The 27,028-nt window shown below is 41.1% G+C and overlaps 1 protein-coding gene across 4 annotated transcripts in view; it reads left to right on the top strand.

Moving 5' to 3' along the window:
• The window catches only part of MAMDC2 (MAM domain containing 2), a 68,826-nt gene that overhangs the window by 14,231 nt on the left and 27,567 nt on the right, over window positions 1–27,028 (top strand). For 3 of the 4 annotated variants that reach the window (XR_014576761.1, XM_083817742.1, XM_083817740.1), the window contains exons 3-6: window positions 18,862–19,127; window positions 19,979–20,063; window positions 21,009–21,146; window positions 24,974–25,230. Coding sequence is in view for 3 of the 4 variants with exons in the window: in XM_083817740.1 (XP_083673866.1) it covers window positions 18,862–19,127; window positions 19,979–20,063; window positions 21,009–21,146; window positions 24,974–25,230 (746 nt within the window). In the remaining variant the exon portion in view is untranslated. Of the gene's footprint in view, window positions 1–16,781; window positions 16,803–17,346; window positions 17,434–18,861; window positions 19,128–19,978; window positions 20,064–21,008; window positions 21,147–24,973; window positions 25,231–27,028 lie in introns of those variants that run through there. The other variant, XM_083817741.1, reaches the window with a different exon arrangement.

Genomic DNA, 27,028 nt, shown 5'->3' on the forward strand with positions numbered 1-27,028 from the left:
TCTGTAGTCATGTTTTGTGTGCAGAGAACTCCATACACATCAGGGAATGTGAGAATTTCTGGTACTTTTAAAGGTAAGAATTAAACAGAGTATATGTACATGTGTATAAAGTCTGCAACCTCATTTGAGAGAGAGAATTAAAGTTCTTTCCAGGTACCCTGTTGGATAAGAGATCTCTCAATTGTTACTAACAGGATGTGGATAATTTTTTCCTTATTGGTATTTTTCAGGATTGATTATCATGTAGCTGAGTTTCTCTAATGCATGACTGCAAGATTTCATGGGAAACAGATAAGCTAAATGCAGCATTCTGCTGCATTTTGCAGAAGGGTCTGTTCTTCATCATTTCCTACTTTTTAGTAATTTCCATTTGAAGACTTCTTGGTCTTTGTTGTGTACTCTTTTAGACATAGTTGTTATGCTGAGGAAGGTTTAGCAAAATACTTCTGTTGCATATAATCGGCCTTTGTAGATCTTTCTGCAAATGAAACACCTTGACTGAAAGTGCCATCTCATAGCTGTTTAGTCAAAGTGAGCTGAGTTCATTTAAGGACACATGAGAGAAAAAATCAGAATTCAGACCATATGACTGAGAGCACAGTCCAAACGCTTCTTAAACTCCGACAGGCTTGGTGCTGGCATTACGTCCCTGGACATTAATTGGCATCTATGTTTAGTGGATACAGCAGGGAGGCAGATGAATGGGTGGGTAGGAGCTATGGGTTGCTCCCAGCAGATGAGCATAGGTTCAAGCAAGCGATGAAGCAGATGTAGCTGTCTGTGCTGTCTGTCTTGCATCTGCTCTGGAAATAGAGGCCTTTATTTTCCTTGGCCATCTATCCCCAAGCTAATTTGCATTATCAGTATTTATTTATTATCATTATTTATCACTGTTTTTGCTCTTAGCGAGTCTGTTCTTTTCTCCTTCCCCCACATGCTGGATGCCAAGCATACAGAAAGTATATTTCCTGCCTTAAACATGTACACACTTATGTCAAGCAGTCACAAAAATTTTAAATTTTTAAGTAGGGACTCAAACCAGAAAACCAGAGGGGCTTAAAGACAAAAGCCTCAAGCCGTGCTTCACTAACTTAGTGTCGTAGAGACTGAGACATCCATTTCATCCAAGAAAAACCATAGCTGAGTGCCCAAGCGTCAGGTGGTAGGCAGTTTTGTTCTGCATGATTACAGCAGAAAAACAGTGGAAATTTGTACCAGAGCTGGGATAATGCTATTGTTTTTATCTCTTGCCTCTACTTTACACTAAGTGTCATTGGGGACCCCATGTGTAGTACTGCATTCAGCTCTGAGGCCCCAGCATAAGAAAGACATAGACTTGTTGGAGTGGGTGGGCCATGAGGATGATCAAGGGGCTGGAACACCTCTCCTGTGAAGACAGGCTAAAGGAGTTGGGGTTGTTCAGCCTGGAGAAGAGAAAGCTCCAGTGATAATGAAGACGTTCTTTACTGTGATGGTGGTGAGGCAGTGGAACAGGTTGCCCAGAGAAGCTGTGGATGCCCCATCCCTGGAGGTGTTCAAGGCCAGGCTGGGTGGAGCTTTGGGCAACTTGGTCTGGTGGGAGGTGTCCCTGCCCATGGCAGGGGATTGGAACTGGGTGGTCTTTAACGTCCCTTCCTACCCAAACTGTTCTATGACTCTGTGACTCTATGATTTTCTATTCTAGAGCCCTGTAATTTGGTGCTCTCCTTAAGAATTCAGTGGGGAAGATATTCAAAACAGGCAGCAAGAAAATGTGGAGCTTTTAGTACTGCTCAGGCTTTGGGACATGGCTTGGGCAACAATATAATTCTATTGCTGTGAACAAATTTGAGCCCACCCAGTAAGCAGAAGATTTATGGTTACAGTCTTCCTAAGTGTAAAACTCATCTCTGGTTGTTTAAATTCCTAAGTCTTCATAAGGGGAGGAAAAGGGTGCCTTGAGTGCTAGTGTGCATACACATACACAAATGCAAACTGGGAATACAAGCATCTAGGTTCACAGATTTTTAAAGTATACTTAACATAGCAACAATAAATACATTCAAGAAAAAAACAGTTCACTTGATCTTTATCCACTAGAGATATGTCTTGGAGACAAGAAAAGGTCCAGGGCATATAAAATGATAAACTCTGTCAGTGTGAGGAATGTCTAATTACAGGTCTGTGTCAGTATACTGGCTTGCATCTGAATGTGCAGTTGCATATTCATCATCGCAGTACTTACTGTTAGAAATCCAGTTATTAGTGTCTTCATATGCATCCTTGAAAACTTATATATAACTGTATGAAAGCTTCATTTTAAGCTGTTGCTTTAGTATTTCAAGTAGGATGACTTGTAACATACGAAATATGCATACATATAGCTATAGCGAGGCAATGCTGATGTAAGCTTTTGCTTTGTATAAGATTAGTTGATGTTTAGTAACATGCAGCAGGAGTTTAAATGCATGAATCTTAACTAGATCCTATTTAGTCATTGCTTTGAATTTTAATTCTTGTGAGGCCTTTTGCAGAGGGATTTCTTTCCTAGCCAATAATATCCTTGTGTACTTAAGTGGAAACATGAGAGGATTTATATCAATACCAGATTGTTCTCTAAATATAGCCACTTCTACTGCTTATTTTAAACTAAGTGTCAAACTGGAGAGTTATTAGGGCAGTAACTGTAGTTTGTTTGAAAAAGAAGAGAGAACTTTGCACAGCAAAGTTGTCATATATGGAAATAAGATGAGTGGTATGTGTAGCTTGGACCACCACATGTAGGTAAGAAGCAAAGAGTTGCAATCAGTGTTTGTTTTTGTATGAAAACACACTCACGAATTTGGAGTAGACTTCACAGCTGATGGGTGTTGAAGCCAAAAATAGTTAAAATGATCAATCGCCCTTAACTAGCAGAGGAATCCCAATAATCTCCTCCTGTGCTGGGTCAGCTAGATCTTCTGATAGCCTTTCCAGACTTGTTTAGTTTTTGTGTTATTTCTTTATGACGGATCATTTTGAATTTTCTGTTAGTTATTCAGTGCTGTGCCATTAGTCAACTCGCAAGTTAATCCACTATTCTTGAGAGAAATTTCCTACTTGTAAGAGAGGGAGAAAGTGCAAGACAAAGGAAGAGCTTAAGCTGTGGAAGCCCAGAGCAGTGGAAGTTTCAGACTAAGTCCATGGTTTGAAAATATTCAAATTGTTCTATGGAAAGAAAACAAAACTAAATCTTTGAAACTTGATGGAAAATGGTATTGCTGCCTGCTGGACAACTGCACTAGATGAAGTTCCCTCTTGAGGCCTTTCCTAATTTGGTGCTTGTACCATCCTAGTTTGTACAGCATCTGTATGACCCATATTGAACAAGAAACTCCCTGAGAGGGGAAGGTGGTCGTCTGAATGGTGCTTATAATAATGCTTTTCTCTAGGCTGATGGAAGAAGGCAGCCTGTCAGATCTTCTGCAAAGATATACTTGCAAGCTGTACCTGTATGGTGGGTCTGGGTGAAGTCAGTTCTCCCTGTACATTTTACTGGTGATTCTACTCACGTGTTGCTGAGGGGGTTATGTGATGTATATGGGAAACCTGCTGTAGGGTTTCCATTAGTGCTCCTATGGTCACTGTTATCCGTTGGGCTACCTGAAAGCCACAAGAAATAGAGCCCTGCAGGGGCACTGATGAGGGTCTAGAGCGACAGGCATTGTCCCAAGTCTTGAATGTGTTAGATGTTTAGATTATAGTAAATACATTGAGAGGGACGCTGAAGAAGAAGTTCAGGTCAAATAGGAATTGGTATCCACCATGAAGTTTTTAAACTTAATCTACAGCCATGGCTCTGCTTTACAATTTCTTTAGCTCCTTCAACATTTTGTGGATGTGAGTTGCCAAAGGACAAAACTTAAAATTTTACCAGAAAGTTGAGAGAATTTTATAAGCTATGAAATGTCAAGTCCAGTCCAGTTGCATCTGCTGCCCACCATCTTTAGTTTATAATATAGCCTGGTGTCTGCAAGCACACAGAGCCAAAGAGCAATAATCTGAGGGCAGGGAGAGGATGGATCCACTCTGTGACATCTTCTGCAACCATCAGAAATGAGCTTGAAATGGGATGTTGAACTCCAGACTGCTATTCTGGAGTTAAGTATGTGAACTCATTCCCTGGTCAAATTAATGACATAAGTATTACTCCTAATAGCTGACCTTGTGGTTGTTTACAGTGGTCACACATATTTTGAGTTTTTAACTAGCATTAATTAAATTAATTGATTTTGAAATGCAGACTGTAGTGAAGTACTCTATATTAATTGCTATTTTCCCCTGCTCTAGCAGCTTACTGTGCAACTAAGTTTATACTTAACATCAAAGATTGTACTCAATATCTGACAATTTTCAGAGGTTAACTAAGGCTGGCTAGTTATGAATATCATAATAAATGTTTAACTTATCTTGAATAGCCTCTGAATTTTATGTTTTTGTACTCAGGTATGCCACCTTTTTTCTTTCACAGCTGGCACAGAAGTGCAGTAAAACAGGTCTGTCTGATAAGTACAGCTTGGTTGAAGTGGAAATCGCTTTGTGTTTGTTTACATACTTCGTTACTCAGATTATTGTCTGTTTGCATGGTTTGTTGCCCGGGTTTCCGTGTGTTGCTGCCAACAATTGTAATTTTACGGCAGCGCTTGTGCCAATGCACAATATACAAACTGATATCAAAGTTTTGGCTTTCCTGGAGCAGAGAGTATACTTCACCTTTTCAATTAATGTTTATTAAAAGGCCATCCTGATGATGAGTTCTAGTGGCTATCTCTGCCTGAGCTGTTGTGGAAGGGCATTCAGAAAGGTGAGGTTTGATTTTATTTGAAAATTCAAGCGATGGAATCTTCTTCATCATTGCTTCCACAAGAGAAATAAATGATAATAGTAAGCAACCAGTGTCAAAGTGTGCCCGGTTTGGTTAATCTCAAGTGATGTAGCCAGAAACTCAATCTTGCACTCCCAAAAGGCGGGCTATTATCTTTTAAAAAGTGCTCCATATTTGTTTTTCAATAAGGAGGATTTTCTAAACTATTTTATTGTCCCTTTTTTTTTTTTTTTCCTGAAAAGAAAGGATATACATTTCAGAGGGAAAATGTGCCTAGAAGAAACAGGAAATTTAGATGTGAAGAATTTTCTGTCTCCTGGGGATTCAGCAAACCAGTAAAGAAGATAATTGCCCTGATGGGAGAAGCTGCATTTGGGCAGATCACACCAGCAACAGCAAACTCTCTCACTGTCTGCTGTAGTTGTGTGCCTACTGGGGAGTGCCATCATCAGTTGTGGCAACCACGAGAATTAGTCAGCAGGGAATGCATGTCTGCCTCAGATCCTGCACTGAAGGACTCCTTTCCTGTCCATACGGGATTGCCAGCAGCTTCTTGTGACACATTTCCTCCATGCCAAAGAAAAAGTGCTAAATGCCAAGAGATCTATACAGAGGTGCAGAGCATTTTGTTAGCTGCCTGCCTTCCATCTGCCACTGACCTGCATATTTGCAGACCTCTTTGCCATATATTATTTTCTTATGGCACCCAGTGGCAGGCGGACACAGCTTAATGCAAGAGGTAATTTAGCTTGTGCTAATAGTTCCTATCCAGTGGTCCATCAGCAGTCCCTTGGGCAGTGATAAACAAAACTTTGAGTTGATACCTTTACCTTTCTGCTCTTGTAACTGATACAGAAATTAAGCCCTCGTATATTACTGAGGTACTTACGCAGGGAGATACAAAGAAGTACCTACATGTTTATTCCGTCATGACATAGCTGTGTGGATGCTAAGTTACACAGTTAGATTTGTTTTCAGTGAGGCACTGCGAGTTTAATTCTCTCCTAACTGGGTTTCACGTGGCACAGAGATGTAGAGGAGGAAGGCAGGTTTAATATTCCTTGTATGCTTCCCCTGTTGGAACCAGTCTGCATTTTCCTGAGAACAGCTGGAAAGCAGAGCCATTTTCCTCCCCAGAGGGTTGCAAGGACAACCATGGGTATTCCTTGAGGCCAGTTTCCTGACTGTTAATAGTCCTATACTTTGCTTTTCTCTGATACAAAGAGTCTGAGCCATAACAAGGAAACAATTCCTTTATTTGCAAAATGTAAAGGTATTGCAAACTCTAATTCCTTTTTTTTTTTCTTTTTTTCAAGCAGATTTTTAAAATCCTATGAAAATAAATTTCTGTGGAAAAGAAAGTAGAACACTTTTAAAAGCAAGGAAATAGCCATGTATATGAATAGCCCTGCTTGTATGTGTGTGTGTGTTGCATGCTGTATCCATTGCTCTCTAAAGCTTTTTGTACATTTTTTCCTTCTTAAAAATCTAGTGTGCACTACAGAAAAGTTAGTTAACTATTTACATAATGTACCTTATTCATTTCCCCCCTTCATTAACACTTTTTAACTGAAAAAAAAAAGTGCGTATTTGCAGTAGTCTTATGAAATAACATCTACCTAAATTCTGAATGTGAAGAGTTTTGGCCCTAGATCGCTGCCATATACTAGGTCAGCTTAGATCAGCCTCTTGGTAGTGTTAGAGACCAGACTTTGAAGGCTGGTGTGTGAGACCTTGTGTTTTCCTCTTTCAGAACACTCCAGTTATACGAATTCTGGCTCAGTACTTGGGGTTACTTCAGTATCACACATTGAAAAGTTGTCTTTTTTTTTTTCCAAGTTCCCAACAGCCATAAATATTTTCCTTGTTTTCCAAGATAAAACTTGGCAAGCAGCTGTTCTTGTGGCCTAGTTTAATCTGAGTTTTTGAGGTTTGGAGAAGGAGCAGAAAAAGTGGGAATTTCACCCCCACTGTGCTGTGGAAATGGTCTTTTCTCTTGCTCCACAGTAAAGGGAGAGTCTGGGCACAGCGTAAGGAAGTTGATAACATGTTGACAAATATTTCTTGTATGTGAGTTGTGGAGCAGCTGTCAATGTTATTTGGGTTTATAGCTTGGAACAGTGACTGGAAAAGACAATTCCACACCTTCACTTTTGAGAGATGGCCTGCAGCAGGGTTTTCCGTATATGTGAAGTTGAACCTGAAACGAAAATTACGGAGTTAGTCTCATCACTTGTTAACATTTAATAATTAGTAAATTGCCTCCATAATCCCCAAGATTCCCATTGATACTTCTTAGGCAAGCACAGCTACAAAATTCTACAATAAACAATGAGCTTTCTCTGCAGGCAGCACAAGTTTCCGACTCTGCAGGGCAACAGGCAAAATCTCTTTCCCTTTTGGGATCAGCTGCTGGGACAGTTTGAGACTTGAAAATCTGTTTCTTGACATCAGAAACAAAGGAGTGAGTCACTGTCAGTGACCAGCCAGACACACCAGAGCTCCAGCCGGCGTTGTCAAGAGCAGAAAGCAATGTATTGGAGCACTCGCATGTGCCAGATGCTAGCTCTTGGCTTCATTTTCCCCCAAAATGTATTCTGTTTGCATAAAATACTTTTCCAGTACAGAATTCACTGTTCCTGGGGAGATCGTAAAAAATACAGAAAATGTGTTGGGACTGGTGATGAATGTGTTTATTTGCATTTGCTTATGAACTTTTCTAACACCTTCAAATATTCCAATATTCTCCTTGTCTCAAGTGACTTCTGAACTACATTTTATGGCAAATACAACACTCAGAAATTGGCTTTCTTAGTAAAACTAGACTATGGGCTGCTTTTAAAAAGACCACACAAAGTTTGGCACATAGAGCAAAATAATTTCTGTAGAGTTTATTATATACACGGTTTATTTTGATTTAGAATGTGTACAGAGCACATGCTGCTAAGTTGAGCAGAGACTCATCTGTTGATACAGTTGATACCACAACCAGCTCAGCAAGTCTTCCGAACTAAAAAGTGGCCGAGACTGGGAGGGCACAGGCAGAAGTATCTAAATAAGCTTGTTTTGCACTTAATTCTTTCTCAGGTGTCCATCTGTGACCACAGTCAGGTTCTACCAGGGTGGGTGGATGCAGGGTTGGATCTGTGGGAGCCAGTCAGGGTTCTTTTATTATGTTTTGAGCTATAAATCAGGTGCACACATGCAAGAGAACTTTTCCCTGTGAGTGGTGCTCAGTGTCTAGTGAGGTTTGGTAGCCTAGGTGCACCAAGGTAGGGTCACCTGAATAGTGTTTTATGGATCACCTCAACTTCACTAATCTGTGTGACCACCCTAGGATACTTAAGGTGTCGAGTAGGTAGAATGAGGCCTAATAGCTTTAATTGTCTGCTAGAGGAAAATAAAATTCTAACGAGGACCCATATACTCCAATACTTTGGAAAGTTTTGCCAAACTTTTACTCACTTTTGCTGCGAAATAAGATTCAGTGAGGCTATCCTGAAGGAAATGGTGTTGTGAACTGGCAGGACCAGACTGATTTTTTTCCAATGACCAGTATATCTCTCAAGTGTTATTTCTGTCTTGATAAATGTGTATTACAGCTCAAATGACATATGCTAAATACCCTTGCAAACAAGTGCCTCAGAATAATTAATACTGGCTATTCATGGAATGAAGTTGCAGTAAGCATGTGCTAAAATTCATCAAAAGTTTCATCATTTCACTTCCAAAGTCATCTAGAAAGAAAGGGAAATATTTGGGGCCTCTGTCAAGAATAAAGCCTGAGCATCTGTGATGACAGGTGCCCCTGGGCAGCTGGGGGAGCATGAGAAGGGACTGGTGGAAAGAATTCACTTCTTGGTCATCACCGAGTGAGAGGAAGCACAGGGGCCACCATGACATGACAAATGTGTGAGAAGTGGAGGGGGTCAGACAGATGGCAGGGTCCTGTGCGGATTCTGCATGATGACTGGTGGCCTGAGAGGACTTCAGATATCAGGTGATTCACTCAGTTGGATGCAGTCCCAATGAAGAATTTGATTAGCTGTTTTAATTAAAATACAAAGCACAAGAAACAAAAAAATGTAGCAAACCCTTATTGGCTAGGGTCAGTAATTAGATACCTTGTGGAAAGCAAAACACTGGCTCTGTTTTCTTAATCTCCTAAATTCCTGAACATTCATTGGCATCCATTTTCTTCCTGTTCCCTTCATACTGGAGTTTACACAAGGAAGTTTCTTTTGATTTTGGTACCAACTGATGCTTATGAATGTGATTCTGGATAATCCAAAAGTCTCACTGGGAGCCAAAGCTCTCTGACTGAGTCTCCTTCTAGTGGTACTGGAACCACAGAGGCAAAAGGGAGGGAGTCATAGTGCACCAGCCCCTGCCACAGAGGACCACACCATCCTGGAAAATGTTCTGGGATCCTCTGAATTTTGAGACCAACAGGGAATTTATAAATGTACTATTGTCTATAATCCCTGTAAAATTTGGAAAGTCATTCTGGGGTTCATAAATGCATCCAAGTTTCTGGAAAAAAAACATGGCAAGCTTTCAGTCATGCCTTTTGATGTGTAGTGTTTCGTATTTTTAAAGCCATTCCCTTAACAAAAAGGAATAGAGAGTAATAATTGAAGAGGAAAAAACAAACAAACATACATACAAACAAACAAACAAAAACAAAACAAACTCAAAACCAAACCAAACCAAACAAACAAACAAAAAAAAAACAACAACCAACCAACCAAAAAAAAACAAAAACAACCAAAGATTGCAGTAGCACTGACAGGTTGAATTCCAGTCTTCCTGGGCTGTTAAATCCACCTCTAGCTTAATTTTCCCAGTTTTAACAGTTTCTGTTTCAGGGTACTCAGCCAGAAGCCATTGCTCAAGTTCTTGGAAAGGAGCTCCCTTGCAGGAGCAGGATTGTGACCAGAACCCCCATGCACTATATTTGAATGAAAAATACATTGTTAAACATCTCTGGACATAGGGGATTTGATACCCAAGGAATGTAATTGTACAGCAGGTTATAGTTAAAGTTCAAATGGCAAATGTGTATTTCAGGATTAACTGTACAACTAGTTTCCATTTATGTAAAATGTGCGTGTGCTCTAGGGATCACAGTTATCTAACCTGAAGCTATTTTGATAATCCCTTGAAAACTCTCGTTCTCTGATTTTGTGGATTTTGGCTCAGTCAGTCTGTACACATTCACAAACAACCTCAACTGCAACCAGCTGACTGCCAGACAGGATTCGTGTACAGGACTGTAGGAATAGATGCATCCCTGGTAAACTGAAGCCCCAGATATTGATCTTTGAAGTGGATAACCACTGGATGCAGTTTTGCAGAGCTTCAGGAAGTATTAGCAGTGGTCCTGGTGTTTGTTATGTTCAAGGTCAATAGATATGTTCCTTGGCTGCAGGTTTTGTGGTTGCAGATGCTGAATCTTCACTGTTATATGCTCCCAGTCCAGGATGAGTCTTACTGAGACAGAAAATGAGTCACTGAGGCTGCTTTCTCACTTAGAGTGGATTACTTGAGAGTAGCCATTGAGTAAACATGGCAGCAACTAAGGGGCTGCCAACAATAAACAAGTCAGGAGCCAGTGACTGTCAGCAGCTTTTCAAAAGTGATGGTGTAGCTAGGCTGGCTTGCTTGGGCACCCTTCTACCAGGTTACTGTTAGCACCCATCGGGATCTGATTAGCATACCTTTAGGCAGTTCCTGTAGCCAGCTATTTCAAGGCCTGGATCTAGATACAAACCTGGTCTGTTAGTAGTACTGTTTGTGTGTTTTGATGTGAGAGCAATGATCACTCCACCAGGAGCCTGCCAGTTGTCCTAATGATCCTGGAATACACAAGAACTATAAAAACACTAAGCTTACAGAAAGCAGGAAACTGAACTCACAGGAGTTCAACTTTTGAAGCCAGTGAGACCAAACAAATATTTCAAATATTTCAAAACTAAATAATATTTCAGTCTTTGCAAAAGCAAGCGCCTGGGTGAACATCAGAGTAAATGTAATTTGTCTAGGCCGAGCACATTTACAACTTCTCTTGGAGGTACAAGGCTGTGGGCAAAGGTTACATTTTATTAGTTGATCTGATGTAGCTGGGAGAAACAGGCAAGTATTTAGGCAGATGAGCTATTTTTTGGGGTAATGTAGTAGGCCAAGTGATTTGGCAGATGCTGAGAGCGCAGATCTGTGCAGTAGAAAAGCTTTGCTTTTATAATCTCTTACTGAGCGCACCCCTGTGGTTTGCAGACACACTCCAGGAGGCTGCCGGATGGGTTTTTTCCTTTCCCCAGGGGCAGTGATGTGACGTGGCCTGGCCTGGGACCCCACTGCTCACCCTGACCCCACAATATCCAAGCCAGCCTGGGCAGGCCCTGCTCTGCTCTCTGACAGGCTCCAGCCCCGAGGCTTGCTCGTCCTCTCTCTTCCTGGGCCACTGCTGTCGTCCTGTTGCTTGCCCTGTGGGCTATGAGCCAACAGCTTGGTCTGGGCTGCAAATCTGATGGCTTTTCCTTCAAAAAGGAGCCACTGCAGCGTGGACTGGGGGTCAGTCAGTTGGCTGTGGGCAGTGCTTAACACAGAGCAGAGCTAGTGATATGCCATGGGCACACCCCAAAGCATCCATGGCACACATCAACAACGTAAATAAGCAGCATAACTCAAGGGAATACTGTAGGAGCAAGATTTCATCCTCTTTTTCTGAAGGAAGGCAGCCCCGCACTACGCTCTGCCAGAAGAAACAGCTGGGCTGAAGGAGCTGTTGCAGCGCTTTCCTCTGTGTTTGATCCTGGGGAAACATGATGGATGAAAGGGGCGGAACTCGTAATGAGGGAGATGAGCGCTGTCAGCAAACACTTGCCTGATGATTTCTGCTTTACCTGGTTCTTATCTCTGATATTACCTATGGAACAATGGAAACCGGTTTAGGGTGCCAAAGAATAAAGGAAAGGCTTTTCTAAAATAATTCTTTACAGTTCGGAAATTCACAGCAGAGTATCTTGTACCTAAATCTTACTTGTGTTCTGCTCAAGTGTACCAGCTAATAAGAATCACACAGCTCTTTTGAAAGAGCTGTTGCAAGTAAAGGCAGAAATACTAGACTATAATCTGGGACTCTTTATGTCAGCAGTTAAAGAGGTGTCAAAATGATATAATGTACAATGTGAAAGGGAGATGTGAGCGGTTTGAACAATTGCTCACTGGAATTGGTGGATTGTTCACAAGACTACATGGTTGTGTTTGGAACAAGCAGAAAGAATACTTGAAAAGTGTATAAGCGTCTGTGAGGTCACTGTGAGAGAAAACAAGCCTACATGGTTGTGCTTGGAACAAACAGAAAATCTGGTGTAATTGGTACATGATGTCAGGATCTTGGGACTCGAAGAGGGAGGGTGAGGAGACAACCCATCTGTGGCCAAAAACTCTTGCAGTTAAAGCATCCCCAGTGACACTACTGTAGTGGAGCAACTGCTCTAAATTAAAAACAGAAAACAGCAGCACAAGCTGAACCCCTGCCAGGAGCTCGCAGCCATGCTGATGGATCAAGATGAGAAGGCATTGCCAGTATGGTAGTAGCTGTGACCAGATCCCAAAAGCACAGAGGGCTTCAGGGCCATTGTACTACTCTGACCTTTTATGACAGGCTCACTAACAGCTGCCTTTGTGCACTTTCTGGAGAAGCAAAGGACAGTGCAGTATAAGGGGCTGGTAGTTAGCCCCTTTCCCCCTTTCCAAGCCCTCTGCATGGAAACAGCGTCAGTAACAAGCCTTCAGAAACTTCTTTCCCCTGGGTTGAACACACCATTTCTCTGACTGCTTTGGTACCCTTGACCACCAAAGGTCCCAGTAATCAGTTTCTCTTCCCAGAGACAGATTCAGTCTGTAAAGCAGAATGAGCTTGTGCCTGGAGAGAGCTGCTGGGGGCAGCTCCTGCTGCCAGGGCTCCTGCCATCAGGGTTGTCGGTGCAGTGGAGGAAGGTGTGTGGCTGCTGGGAAGAGCTACCTGTCTGCTTATAACCCCAGGTTGTGCTTTCCTACAAAATGCTCTTGTTTTGTGTAAAATTTGCCTGGAAACTCCATAGTTCCTCCTGAAGAAGTGGAATAGTACAGAGGTAAATTTAAGGGGGTCCTCCTCAAGTGTCCTCCCTGATGAGCAACAAGAGGGGTGCCAGTGGCCAGGCAGGACCACAGGTTGCTGCAGGAAAGCAGCAGCCTTAGTCTTAAGGTGCCCCTACGGACACACAAGAGGGGGAATCCCCTGACAGCAGCTGTGCATGAGTACAGCCTATGTTGTCCAGTTTTGTGGTGAATGCTGGACATCAGTCACTGCAGACAGCAAACACAGACCACCTCCTGCATCTCTTTCCCTCAGCTGTTTTCATAGAACTGCTTTTAAGAAACCGCAGATGAGACAAGGATGTTTAAAGACCAAAAAGTTTTTTCCTACAGCAATAGGTCCCAGTGGAACAGTGCATTTCTTCTGGTGCGAATCTAACAGCTTACCAGAAATGAACTCCACTGTGGCTTAGCAGTAATGGAAATACCGGTTATGTTCTGCCTTGTCAATTAGCTTTAATCACAGATGTTTCAGACATTTTGGGACTGAACTTATACCTTTGTGAACATGGGCTGGCTTTGCTGCTCTGCCCGGTGCACGCTGTGTGAGCTTCTGTCCACCTGGGCCAGAAACTGCTGTGCAAATCCTCTGGGGACCAAGAAGAATTGGTCAAGCACTGCCCCTGCTGCTGCTCTGCCTCATCTGACTGCTGTGGCCGAGGCCAGGGACATGAGACAGATGGACAGACCTCCTCTTCCTCCTTCACCTTCTCATTCTCCTCCTCCTCCTCCTTCTCCTCCTCCTCCTCCTCCCCTGGCTGGGCAGCGATGGTGAGCAGTGCTGCTTTCTGCAGCAGCCTGTGTTGAACTGCTGCTGACACTGCCCAGCGATGCTGGTCACGCGAGAGGCCTTGCTCACTGGAGACTGCTGTAGGGTAACACCCTGACCAAGGCTTTTGTGTGCTTGATCAGTCTGGAGGTTTCTTTGACTTTTTTCATAGGATTGCAGAAGAAAAGTTTTTCCTCCTATTGAAAGCTCACTTACTCATGCCATTTTTTGCTTTCCCAGGACACTACCTAAAAAAAATTGAAAAGCTCCTCTCTTCCACTTTTCTCCAAAGAGCCTTACCAAAATGCATGGTAACTCTTCCTGGGGAGAGGAAAAGTTTTCTTCAGAAAATCTCAGCTTTTCATAGGTTAAACAAATTTAACAATGATCCACATGCTTCTGTTTTTCAAGACAACTGCCAGGTCAGCAAAAAATGCCCATGTTAGTTGAAAAGTTTCCTTTATATCGACAAGGAATTGACCCAAAAGCAGTGTGTTTAGTCTGAGGCTTTTGTATCCAATATCCACAAGCCTTCTCCTTTTCAACCAAAATTTCATTCAAATATATGGGAGAATTTCTGTGTTCTTACCTCAAAGTCTGAACTGTCATCTAAACATAATCTGCACCCAAGGATAGCCTCCAATTACAAACTTAATTTGCAAAATTATCATTAATATAATTTATGTTTTTATGATTAATATTTTTAACCAATTTTCCTGGTGATATAGTAAGGAATAATAGGTCCTAAAAAACAAACTGTTTTGCTTCCATTTTTTTTTTCTTGGAGTAGAATATAAAAAAAAAACAGCAACAACAAACAAACAAGCAAAACACCCTAAAGGCACTCCCCAAAATCCAGACACTGATATTCCAAAGAAGTATCAGTTTTTGTTGTAAGAATCCCTGGTAATATTCTTTTCTGTTTCGATAGGGAAAGTACAGAGGAAATCCAAACATAACTGGCATTTCTTGCAAATTTTGTCTATAAATAAGTGTCTAATCAAATGCAAATTTCCAGACTTTTTCTGCTTCATATTTTCCTTAATAATGTTTCTCTTGGAACTTGCTGTTTATATACATTTTTCTTGTAAAGCTTCACTGTTGCTGAACTGAGCAAACAGCTGTGTCAGACATAAGCCCCATGAAGGGTGTAAAATTTCTGTGGTTTTGCTTCTAAATGTGAAAAGCTAGCTGGTGATTTTAGTTCCGCCCCCCCTCCTTTTTTTTTCTTAATGGGATTTGGTTTAGTTTATTAGCCAGTGTCTGGCTTTGTGCCTTGTTTGTGTTATTTACAGGGAGAGCAATCACTGTCATTTCCTTACTGAACTGGGGGAAAAAGTAGTATTGTTGGTCTCGCACCAACCCCCATTGGTATAGCCATTGATATAATTGCTGCTGACTGATGTAGAGATGGCCATTTAGTAAGTAAGTAAGTAAATAAATAAATAAAAGGTTAAATATAGATTAGGAAAATCTGAGTGAATGATTCATAGAGTTACAATATAACCAACTGTAATTGAGAGATTTTGTAAGGAACTACTTATTACAGCATCAAGATCAGAGACTTGCACACAGAAAGATTTTAAAGGTCTCATTTTGCAAGTCTTACAGTTGCAATGCATAGTCACACTGAGGATGGGTTTGCAGTATTGGGTCCTAAGCCCCCCCGGGGCTCAATATTTTGCTTGGACAAGCAGAAATGTAAAATGAGCACATGCTTGGTCCTGTACAGAGTTTGATTCAGCTGCCAGGCAGAAAGCAGACAAGTTACACAGTAGGTAAGCAGTCACTACAGAAACCTGGGTTGAAAAGTGCATTACTTGCCAGCTGGAACAGTGAGTGCATCACCAGAGAAATACATCCGAGAGTCCCCTTTCTCCCAACTCTTCTCTCAGCTGTACATGTTTGCCATCACCAGGTAATTGCTAACTGCCAGCAGTTAAACGTAGGTAGCCGTCCCTGTCTGTTGTCACCTGTAAAATAGCTTGTAAGGTGTCTTTACCATAACGACAAAAAAAAAAAAAAAGCCATTCCATAAACTAGGAAAGCAAGTGCAGCTTTCCTGTATTTACATAACTACTTATACTGATTAGGGCTGTATCTACCCCCTAAGCAAGTCATTGACAGAAATTGCAAGAAATCATATGTTTGTGTTTCTGCGTCATCAGACTTTTCCCAGCATTTTGTGACTTTCTGTGGTTTTGAAAAGTAGCCCTCTTCTGACAACTCCTGAGTGAATTCAACTAAGTGACTGTAGGTGATTGGAAGGAGGAGGATTTTGAGGAAAAAAAACCCACAAATCCGTTATGACATGCTGCAAATGAAGCTGCATGTTGCATTTTTAATGAGATTTCTGAGTACATCAGTGTGCATTCATCGAGTTCTCCATAGACTGCTAAATATCCTTCTGTTACTCCCACAGACAAGTGTGGAAAGTTATCTGCTTCTTTACTCCAAGGAGCCCTCTCTTTGCATTGATTTGCTCTCACAATCGCTCTGTGTCAGTTCTTGAGGTCTGCATTGTGAGACCTTCCCTTCTGCAGCAACGGCACATCGTTGCTATTATTGAAACACAATTTAGTTTAAAGGCCACTTAGTCAATGGCAGCATTCATTTGTAAGAAGTTTACCATTAGCATTTTCTGTGCTTGATTCTGCAAAGTGCCAGGCTCTCTGATCCTCATTAGCAAAGCATTTTAACATACACTTAAAATTCTCTATCAGTGGTCCCATTGATTTCAGTGGAGCCAATCACACTCTGATCTTTCCAGAACAGGCTAAAAGGATTAGTAAATTGGGGGTGAGAACACTTTTTCTGGAGACTTTAATCAATAAGTTAAAATAATCTTTAAAACAAAAAGAGCCAAGAGATTCTGATTAAAAAGAGTTAATGATCTTTACTTTCATATCAGTGGGGGTTCAGACCAATCCTGACTGGAAACTTTAAGAGGTTTTCTTTTTTTTTTTGAAATGACTACTTCTGTAGAAGAACATAAGTCTACTTATAATTAAGCCTTAAAGCCAGGCAGCCATTTGAACCTCACAGCTGGTAATTTGAGGTATTCATGGGAATGTTTTTCTATGTCAACACTAATTTATTTCTGAAAAAAAGGTGAATATTATAAGAATGTTCTGTTTCCTGTGGGGTTTCTCATGATGTCTAGACAAAAATAGGGTTGAAATCTAAACTGAAATTGCCAGGCATGGATTCTGAATTACAGGTTTCTTTGCAGGCAAAATGATCCAAATTCAGACTAGCTTAAAAACACAGATTTTGTGTCTGAATCGGATAATGCCACTTAAATCAATGTAAAACAAGTGTCGTGTGAGAAGCATTTGACTTCTGGTAGAGCCTTAGTAATCTCCCTGTATCATCCACCCTCATGAAAAAGCATGCATGTCCTGGACTAGATCATGCCAGCAAATAAATGCAAATAAATCTTTTGTGGACTAACTTGATAGCTGTGTGCAGGCGGATGTTTTATACACTCAGATTGCAGTTAGTGGCAGATGAAGTATTCGGAAGGCGCATTAGGTGCCTATTTCTAAATATGTATTTATTTATTTATTTTTTCTTTGATATGCTGTTGCAGTAATGAGTTACTTGCACTTGACCAGTGATTTTGTGTTTTCCTTCAAGAGACTAAAACCAGGCACAGCAGATATAAGAAGAAGTTCTGGTAAGAGGCAAAAATAAACATTCCATTACCTAAAAAGGGAAAGAAAATGCAGCTTTTCTGTGTCCACACAGCCCCTTATACTGCTTAGGGCTACATTTATCCCATAAGTAAGTAGCGATCATTTATCTTACATCTGCTAAACAAAAATGCACCGTACAAAGCGTTAGGTCATTTCCTATGCAGTGTCCTCAGGTAAGAGAGGGAGCAGATAAAGTGGGATGCTGTAGCATACACTGCTCAAGGAACCAGGGGTTGTCAGAGCTCCTGGCATCTTCGTGAGTGCAGTGGGGAGAGGACTTTGGGAACTGCATAGACCAAATCTGTGCCTGCAGTTTGCCTTGCGGGGTGGTGACTGTCCATGCTTACGATTTTTTTCACAACAGAGAAAATACCTTGTGAATCTGAGAGGCAATAGGAGAGCTCCTAGGAAGAAACCCCAGGGTGGTTTTGTTGAGTTGGAGGGTTCAGGCAGGATTCATGAGAGGAGGGTGTGCCTCAAAGGCAAACAATATGTATCACATCACTCTAATTCTTCGTGTGTGTAAGTTAAGCAAATGCTTACACATATGTAGGAACCAAAAATGGTCTCTGTGGTCAAGTAAAATAAAATTGAAGAAATATATGCCTTAAGGAGAGAAAAGAGTGTAGGTGTGATGCCCTGCTGTGTGAAGGACTGGCATGACACAGTCCTCAAGAGGTCTTGCAACTCTTGCATGCAGTGTAGCTGTTAAGAACTGGTATCAGTTCTGATTTATCTGATATACATTTCTGTGAGGTTAGGAGGATTGTTTTTCAGATCATCTCTGGGATAATGTTCTAGCTATACATGTCCTAGCTTCCCTCCCCTTCCCTTCCCTCCCCTTCTCTTCTCCTTCCCTTCCCCTTCTCTTCTCCTTCCCTTCCTCTTCCTTTTTTTTTTTTTTTTTTTTTCCCCTTGAAATTCTGTTTCTCTCTCTGTTTCACTTATTTCTGGCACTGTTTTCCAGCTTCCTATGATTACTGTATGCCGTTGCACACTGCTGATCTTGGTTTTGATGTGTTAACAAACTCTCTACAAACAGGCATCCATTCTACTGTGATTTATTTATCATTGTCAAGTTTTCCTACATATTGTTTCTTTGGCATATTTTAGCCTCTTTGTGCCTTTTTAGCCTTTCATCACTTCCTTTCATTTGTTTTTATAGAGGAACTGATATTTTAGGCCCTGCTCCTAAAATATCCATCTGGAGATTAATTTTGAAATACTCCCATTGACATTTGATACATTTGAATGTAACTTTACATTGACCACTGTTTTTGAATCAATATAGTTATACCTGTTGGTTTTGCTGCTTAAGAATGTCTAATCAAATGGTTTGTCTACAGCTACCTGTTTTGGAGGGCAATACTTAAATAAAAATTCTGATGTGTGTCTGTCTTTGTTCCTAGGACATTACATTTCTGTGGACACATCTTATGAGGGTGAGAAAGCAGTGCTTTTCAGTCCTGACCTATATTCTGAAGAGTGGAGCTGCATCAGACTGATTTATCAGATAGCAACTACTTCAGGGACTTCATCTGATCATGCCAGGCTCAACCTGTATCTAAGGCAAGAAGGAGAGAGCTTTGATCGTTTGATGTGGTCAGCCAAGGAGCCTTCAGATAGCTGGCTCATAGCTAGTTTAGATTTAACAAACAGCACAAAGAAGTACAAGGTAAGCCCAATTTCGGAAGATACCACAAGCTTTCTTGTGTATGCATTATGGTGTATGGATTAATTCTCAAGCATTTCCACTCTTGGCCTTACTCTTCCTATTCTGACTCCATGGAATATGTGGTCTTCTGTATACACTTCCTGGACGGAAGAGAAATGCGCTCCATACTGATGGGATGCTGAGTGCTTCTTCTAAAATCTCTGGGTTAAAACTGATGTGGGCTAGCAGCATGTGAGTCACTTGTCCCCTTCTATCCATAAAATCAGTGATTAATGCTGTTTTGAGTCAGGCAGTTAATACTCTTCGAAGCAAAGGCATCAGCTGTCTCACTGGAAAGCACAGCTGACTGAACCAAAGCAGCAAAGATACTTCTTGGCAGCCTGACATAGCTGCAGTTGTCTCATGGGAGATACGTGACCTGCCAGGCCTTAGTTCTGCAGATGTGCTCTCTCATTGCTGTCCTCTGTGCCCTTCTGGAAGAAGCAAGGATCAGAAGCTTAGGGGAGAGTATTTCTACCCGAATCCTCTTATGATGTGTCTCTCACAGTAAATTCCTGTATAGCCAAAGACGAGGAATATAAAGCCATCTATTTGCAATGATGATATGAAATGCAGGCTATTTTGACCTCATTTCATTGTCTTTCCATGTGCCTTTTTTTCCACAGAGAAGGGTATTAACTGTCTTTAATAATTCCGTCAAGCCTTTCAGCAAAAGTACCTCTGCTGACTGTAAGAGTGATGAGGTCCCTACATATGTTCTGTTAGTTCACCTGTTTATCTGGTTTAAATGTTTAAGTTGATAATGGTCATTCTGACATCCTAAAGTCTACAATTTGATTTATATTGTGCAGATTGTACTAGAAGGTGAAATGGGACAAGATAAATCTGCCAGTATAGCCATCTTTGAAATTAAAATAACTCCTGGGTATTGCATTGGTAAGTACTGTCTGCTCAGCTTTCATATTCTCTGCATAGCACAAAATGCCTCATTGGCTGTTTTAAAACTGAGTTAAAGATTCTAGTTTATGAAGAAGGCAAGGGGTATTCTCTTAATGAAAAGCTGACTGTCACATTTGATACAGATATTTCATTGTTTTTAATTTAAGACTGTGCACACTAAAACGTGTATGTATTTACCTATCTCTCTAGTATATATACACATTTCACATAAATTCATATGGAATTTCAGTAACCCATTCTGTTCTTAAACTATTTATTGTTTGAACAGGACCAAGTGTTATATTTTCACAAAAATAGACTTCTGCAAACATTAAGCATAAGAGCTGCAACATTATGTCTGCTGTCTGCTGCCTCACATTTCCTTACAGAGGCACCTTTAAGGCCACAGAGTGTCAATATTTACACTCATTGTTATTTTCTCATGACATTTGCCAAAACCTGCTAAGTTAAAAAAAGTGTCAGTGGCTGGGATGCTGGGAGACCTTTCCATTTCTGGGAAGCTCTGGTGGAGCCCAACCAAACAGTTAAAAACCTTTGGCTCTGTAAAAGAAACAAAGCAACTTTATCACCACTAGGAAATCCTGTTTTACTTCCAGCCATCCCTGCTTTGCAAGTCGGTGTTCTGCTCCAACTCTTCAGTACAGAAGGTGGTATATTGTAAATCTATTGTATTTGGTTCTGAATTACGGCAGATGTAATGAACAGAGAGATTGGACTAATCAGGACAGAAATGAGGATAGCAGTGATCAGGAACTGTGCCTTAGTTTGCTTTTATTTGTTATAAGCTGTTACGCAATGCGTCCAGTCTTATAAATGTAGGTATTCTCTGCACCACCATATGTAAAACAAGCCCAATGCTTAGCCTTTCTTTTAGTTTCTGTAGTGAAAATGTGTGCATTGAACCGGTGTTTGCAATTGTAGAGTGTGACTTTGAAGAAAATCATCTTTGTGGCTTTGTGAACCGCTGGAACCCCAATGTGAACTGGTTTGTTGGTGGAGGAAACATTCGCAATTCCCAGTCCATCCTTCCCAAAGACCACACACTTAACAGTGAATTGGGTAAGCAACAAATGTAAAACAGAAATATAGTGGATTCATATAAGACTCTTATACTGTTTATGTATACTTATATGTTATTTCTTTTATCCTGGCATTAGGTGGGGGAAGAAAGAATGACTTATGTGTAAATAGAGGTCAGAAAGAGATGGAGAGAACTTGCAGAAGGTCACACAAAATTTCCCATATGCTTTATAATATGGTTCCTATGCCTTTCTCTCTGCTTCAAAATAAGGAGAAGGAGCTGGATGCTCCAGCTGAATGCCCTGAAGTCTATAGGGCTCTATTCATCCCAGGATACTCAGAGATCTGCCTGAGGTCATTGTGAGACCTCTCCCAATTATTTTTGTAATGGTCATGGGGGTCTGGAGAGATCCCAGTCCACTGAAAGCTGGCAAATGTTGTCCCAGTTTTCAAGAAGGGTAAGAAAGAAGACCTGGTAATTACCGGTCTGTCAGTCTCACTTCAGTGCCTGTTAAAATGATGGAGAAGATTATTCTGGGAGTACTGAAAATCACTTGAAAGACAGTATAGTCATTATTTTTACACAACATGGGTTCATGAGGGGAAAGTCCTTTTTAACAAACGTAATTTTCTTTTATGACAAGGTTACCCATCTAGCTGACCAAGGGAAGTCAGTAAGTAATATTTTGGATTTCAGCAAAGATTTCAGTACTGTTTCTCACAGTATGCTTCTGGACCAAATGTCTAGCATACAGCTAGACAAATACATAATGTGATGGGTGAACAACTGGCTGATGGATCAGGCTGAAAGGGTTATAGTGCATGGGGCTACATCAGGCTGGCAACTAATCACTAGTGGGGTTCCCCAGGGCTCCATTTTAGGGCCAGTTCTCTTCAATGTTTTCATAAATAATCTGGACGCATAACTCAAATGCATTCTAAGTAAGTTTGCAGATGACGCTAAATTAGGAGGAGCTGTTGATTCCCTCTAGGGTAGAAAGGAATTGCAGGGAGATCTTGACAGACCAGAGGTAATCAACAACTGCATATAATTTAACAAGACCAAGTGCTGAATTGTGCATCTGGGATGAGGCAACCCTGGCTATACATACAGATTAGGGAACGGGAGGCTGGAGAGCAGCCCCACGGAAAGGGATCTGGGGGTTCTGGTTGGTGGCAAGTTGAACATGGGCCAGCAGAGTGCCCTGGCAGACAAAAGGGCCAGCTGTACCCTGGGGTGCATCAGGCGCAGCACTGCCAGCTGGTCGAGGGAAAGGATTGTCCTGCTCTGCTCTGCGCTGGTGCGGCCTCACCTCAAGGGCTGTGTGCAGTTGTGGGTGACACAGTATGAGAGCAACATAAAGCTATCAGAGTGTCCAAAGGAGGGCTACAAAGATGGTGAAAGGTCTATAGGGAAAGAGATATGAGGAGCAGCTGAGGTCCCTTGGTTTGCTCAGCCCAGAGCAGAGCAGGCTGAGGGGAGGCCTCATGGCGGCCTGCAGCTCCCTCACGAGGGGAGCGGAGGGGCAGGCGCTGAGCTCTGCTCTCTGGGGACAGCGACAGGACCCGAGGGAACGGCATGGAGCTGGGACAGGGGAGGGTCAGGCTGGGGGTTAGGGAAAGGTTCTGCACCCAGAGGGCTGTCGGGCACTGGGACAGGCTCCCCAGGGCAGTGGTCATGGCACCGAGCCTGCTGGAGTTCAAGAAGCCTTTGGACAACACTCTTAGACACATGGTCTGGTTTTTGCATGGTTCTGTGTGGAGCCTGGAGCTGTACTTGATGATCCTCGTGGGTCTCTTCCCACTCAGGATGTTCTGTGATAAAATTTTGTATGGTGCAGGGGAGGGAGGGAGAATCCGTCTTACGGTGGCTTGTATAAAAGTATGGGCCACAGTATGTCAAAAACTGGTACCACTGGCCTGTGCATCTGGCAGGGATTTTCTTCTCAGTGGCCATTGGAAGTGAGTAGGAAAGCTAAGGGATTGAAACATGTTTGGGAAATCTCATTTTAAATTGCACAGGGTTTAGGAGTGGTGTTTCTTTCAGTCAAATGGGATGCCGTTAGTGCTGTCCAGCACACTGGCTTAAAGTTTTTTTTTTTTTTAGCACTGTCCCTATGTGAAATACTTGTTCTGGCCACCTTGCTGAGAGAACACTTTAAATCATCGTGGAGAAAGTCTAGTGGATATCTTAGTCTTTGATGTAGTTTTTGTTGTATAAAATACCATAGCAGATGATTCAAGAGATCTGGCTTGCTGCAACACAACGTGCATCTCAGACAATGTGGAGTTTTTGATGGTGCAAGGAATTGCATCCTGAAAAGTGGGGTCGGTACTCTTTCCTTAACTCATGCCGCTGTGCCTTTTTATTTTATTTCACAATTGTGTGAGTTGAGTACAGAGTGTCAGCCTAGCCCTGCGTAACCCCAAGTCACTTAAATACTGGTAAAATTTTGATGGAAGTTGAACTTGCCACAACTTCAAACACTGTAGACAGTGGTTCTACGTATTAGAAAGTACTGTATGAGACAGCAAAAGCTGGCAGCTGGGAGTGATCTGTTTTCTCGTAGCCACACTATTTCTTGTTCACACCAAACCCTCACTGATGACCATTGACTGAGAAGACTCCAAGAACCAAAAGTTCACAGAAGAACTTTCATTTTGCAAGAAGTGTGTTATGAAGATACAGCAGCCATTTGTAAGGAAAACTTTAATTGATATATGGAAATTGCAGAAGAAAATGAAGCCCAGAACTTCTCAGGCAAGTTCCACTGCAGTGTCACCAGTCCCCTGACAGTGGGCAAGCTGGAGGAGACCCACAGCCAAGGGAACCCTTTCCCCTTGTTCCACTGGAGTGAAACGAGAAGTGAAATATCCAGGACTGAGAACACTGTTAGATAATTGGCTGTAGTTGTGTATATAGAAGCAGATACAAACCTAACGTCAGAGATTGCAATGTCCAGGCTGAAGCATCCTGCCAATTAGCACTTCATTCTCCTATGAGTTTTCTTCATGTGAAGAACCATTTTTCCATTGATCAATGGGTACTGTTTGATCCTGTGTTCTTGACTGTAGAAAAGGAAAAACTACAATTGCACAGGATATTCATGAACGTGCACATATCCTGCTTATATTAAGATAGCTCTCCCAAAATCGCAGTCTGAGAATCTGTTCCCTTTGAAAATCCTGCCTAGTATATCATATTGTCTGTTGAGGGGAAGGGTGTTTACTCATCTGCATTGCGTATTTCTGTTAAAGAATCTTTCTTAAAAGTATTTTTTTAAGGATTTTGTGGAAAAAAATAATAACAATCCATTCAGTAAATATAAAACATTTAGAAACCAAGTTTTAGGTAGATCAAACAGCTTTATACAGGCAGTGAAATGTGCAGAATTACAAGGTTTTTTTCCAATTCATTTGTTACTTTAAATGAATGATGTGCTGAATAAAACCTGTGAGGAAACACATAGCTCATATTCTTGTTCATTTACTTAGTTTACCTCAGTAAAAGCTGCACTTGGATAAACTAAATACCATACCAAGCTGTTGAGAGGCAGAGAATTTGCTCAGTTGTAACTTTTTTTTTTCCATTTATGAATGAATCTCAAAATTCAGAGAGTTTATTACTTTCTTTGATGTGAAGGTTTTGATTAAAGACTTAAGAAGAGCTGAGCTGTTTTGCCCGTGGTATCAGCCAAACAACTTTGGGCTGTACATAGAACGAAGGGAGAAAAAAATATATATTTGAATTACTCGTTTTCCAAGCCACAGTGATACATACCTTGTCCCTGCCCACCTCTTGCAATTTGTTTTAAGTGGTGTCCATTAAAGGGTGTCCTCATGCCACGTTTCTTTTATACTTTTAGGTCACTACATGTATGTGGACTCTGTTTACGTCAAACATTTTCAGGAAGTGGCGCAGCTAATCTCACCAAAGACCACAGCCCCAATGTCCGGCTGCTTATCTTTTTATTATCAACTTAAGCAGGAGAGCAGCATTGTTTTTACCCTTTACTTGAGAGATATGAATGGCTTTTATGAAGAGATCTGGAAAACAGACAGTGCCTTGTCTGCAGGCTGGGAGTTAGCAGAGGTTGACTTCAGCGCACCGTACCCCATGGAGGTAAAACAATCATTCCTATCCAGTCCAGATATGAATTGCAGGTTTCGTCAGACATCAGTGCTGACTCAGACCAAGTTGGGAACATTCCAGTGGCCTTCCAGTATCTGAAAGATGCTAGTAACGATGCTCCTGATCTGTCTTTCCCTTTGTTTTTTCCTTAGTCCACTGTATAAAGGTCAAGGAAAAATCACTTTTCATACTGCTGTTTTTCAATAAAGATGAAGTCAGGTGGTTAACTGCTTGAAGCGACTGTCATGGGAGGTTGTAGAGTCCTACTAATGTGAGATCTTTCGGTTCCTACCAAATAATGTCATAGTCCTTTCAGTCCCATATTTCTGTGAATTGATAATTTGTTTTTGAAGATGCTGAGTATCATAAAATTATGCATGCCTCACACTGTAGAAGAAAAACTTTTAAAAATGTTCTAAATGTTTTATCTGCCTTATATAATCTGTTTTTGCTTTTATGAGACAGAGTCCAAACTTGGGTCTTAATAGTGCAATAGCCCTTAGATGTGAAAGCTAGCTCTCTATGGTAGTTATAATTAATGACCAAATTACAGAAAGAAGCAGATTTTTTTACTCCCTAATGTTTACTGAAAAACAAATACCTTAGAAGACTGGAATAAACAGTGTGTGTGTATATGTATATATTTTATATATAGTATATATAATACTTATATAAATATCTAAGAAGTTTGGAATAAACAGTGGGCTATTTATGCATATTATATATACTTACATATAATATATATATTATACACATTATGCATATGTATTTATATATATAGCACAGATATTCCTATGTCTGTATATGCTATAGATATATAGATATATAATACTAAGATTACAGAGAAGCCAGAGTCAACTGTATTTGCTTTAACTCTACATAATTTATTCATCAATTCAGTGTAAACATACAGATTTTCAGAAAATATTAGGGGTAAAGCTAATTTTTATTAAATGTTACATATTTGGTTCATACACAGTAATGTCAGTGACCAAGTCATCTGTTGAAACAGTCAGACTTCAAATGGTATGGGAAATGAGATGAGATCTGATAGCAAAGTACACTTCAACCCAGAACAATAGGAACAGAAGAAGATGTATAACGTTTGCTGATGTAATGGTCATAATTTTAAAACACCATATTTGAAGCTAAGAACAAATTATATATAAAGAAAAAAGATTAAAAGGGTCAGAAAATTGGAGTGATTAAACAATGAAGTGAAGAGAGAAGATTTTAAAAAAATCTTCAAAAAACAGGAGTTGTGTGCAAATGGGAAAAACAGAAGAGACCACATGCTCTGGCGGGCAGAAAAGAATGCGTGGGAATGTCATTCTACATCAGTGAAATGAACTACAAAGCCTTTAGCAACACTGGAAGTTGAAAATATGTTTAAGTATCTGGTGGTCCAATCAAGGTGAAATATAGGAAGGGCATGAATACTGAACCACAGCAGAAAAAACAAATGCATCTTTTGCAGGTGTGTCCTGTGAAGGAATTCCTACACTACAGCCTTTCTTTACTAGAGGAACTGTCTTAATGTGTCAGTGCGTGTGTATGTAAAAAAAAAAAACAACAAAACAATCAAAGGCAGAGCAGCTTTCCTGGGCTCGTTTACCCTTCAGAGCTGCCTCCAGTGGCATCCCACCTATCAGTACCTGAATGAGCCAAAATCTGCTCTGCTGAAGCCCAGGGCCTGGCCCTGCTACTTGCCTTCCTCCCTCACTCCTCTCACATACCTGGCGCCATTATTTCGTGGCCACTACAGCATCACTGGCTGTAAATTCGTTAA

Source organism: Anser anser, assembly GCF_964211835.1.
Source record: "Anser anser genome assembly, chromosome: Z".
Taxonomy (NCBI): domain Eukaryota; kingdom Metazoa; phylum Chordata; class Aves; order Anseriformes; family Anatidae; genus Anser; species Anser anser.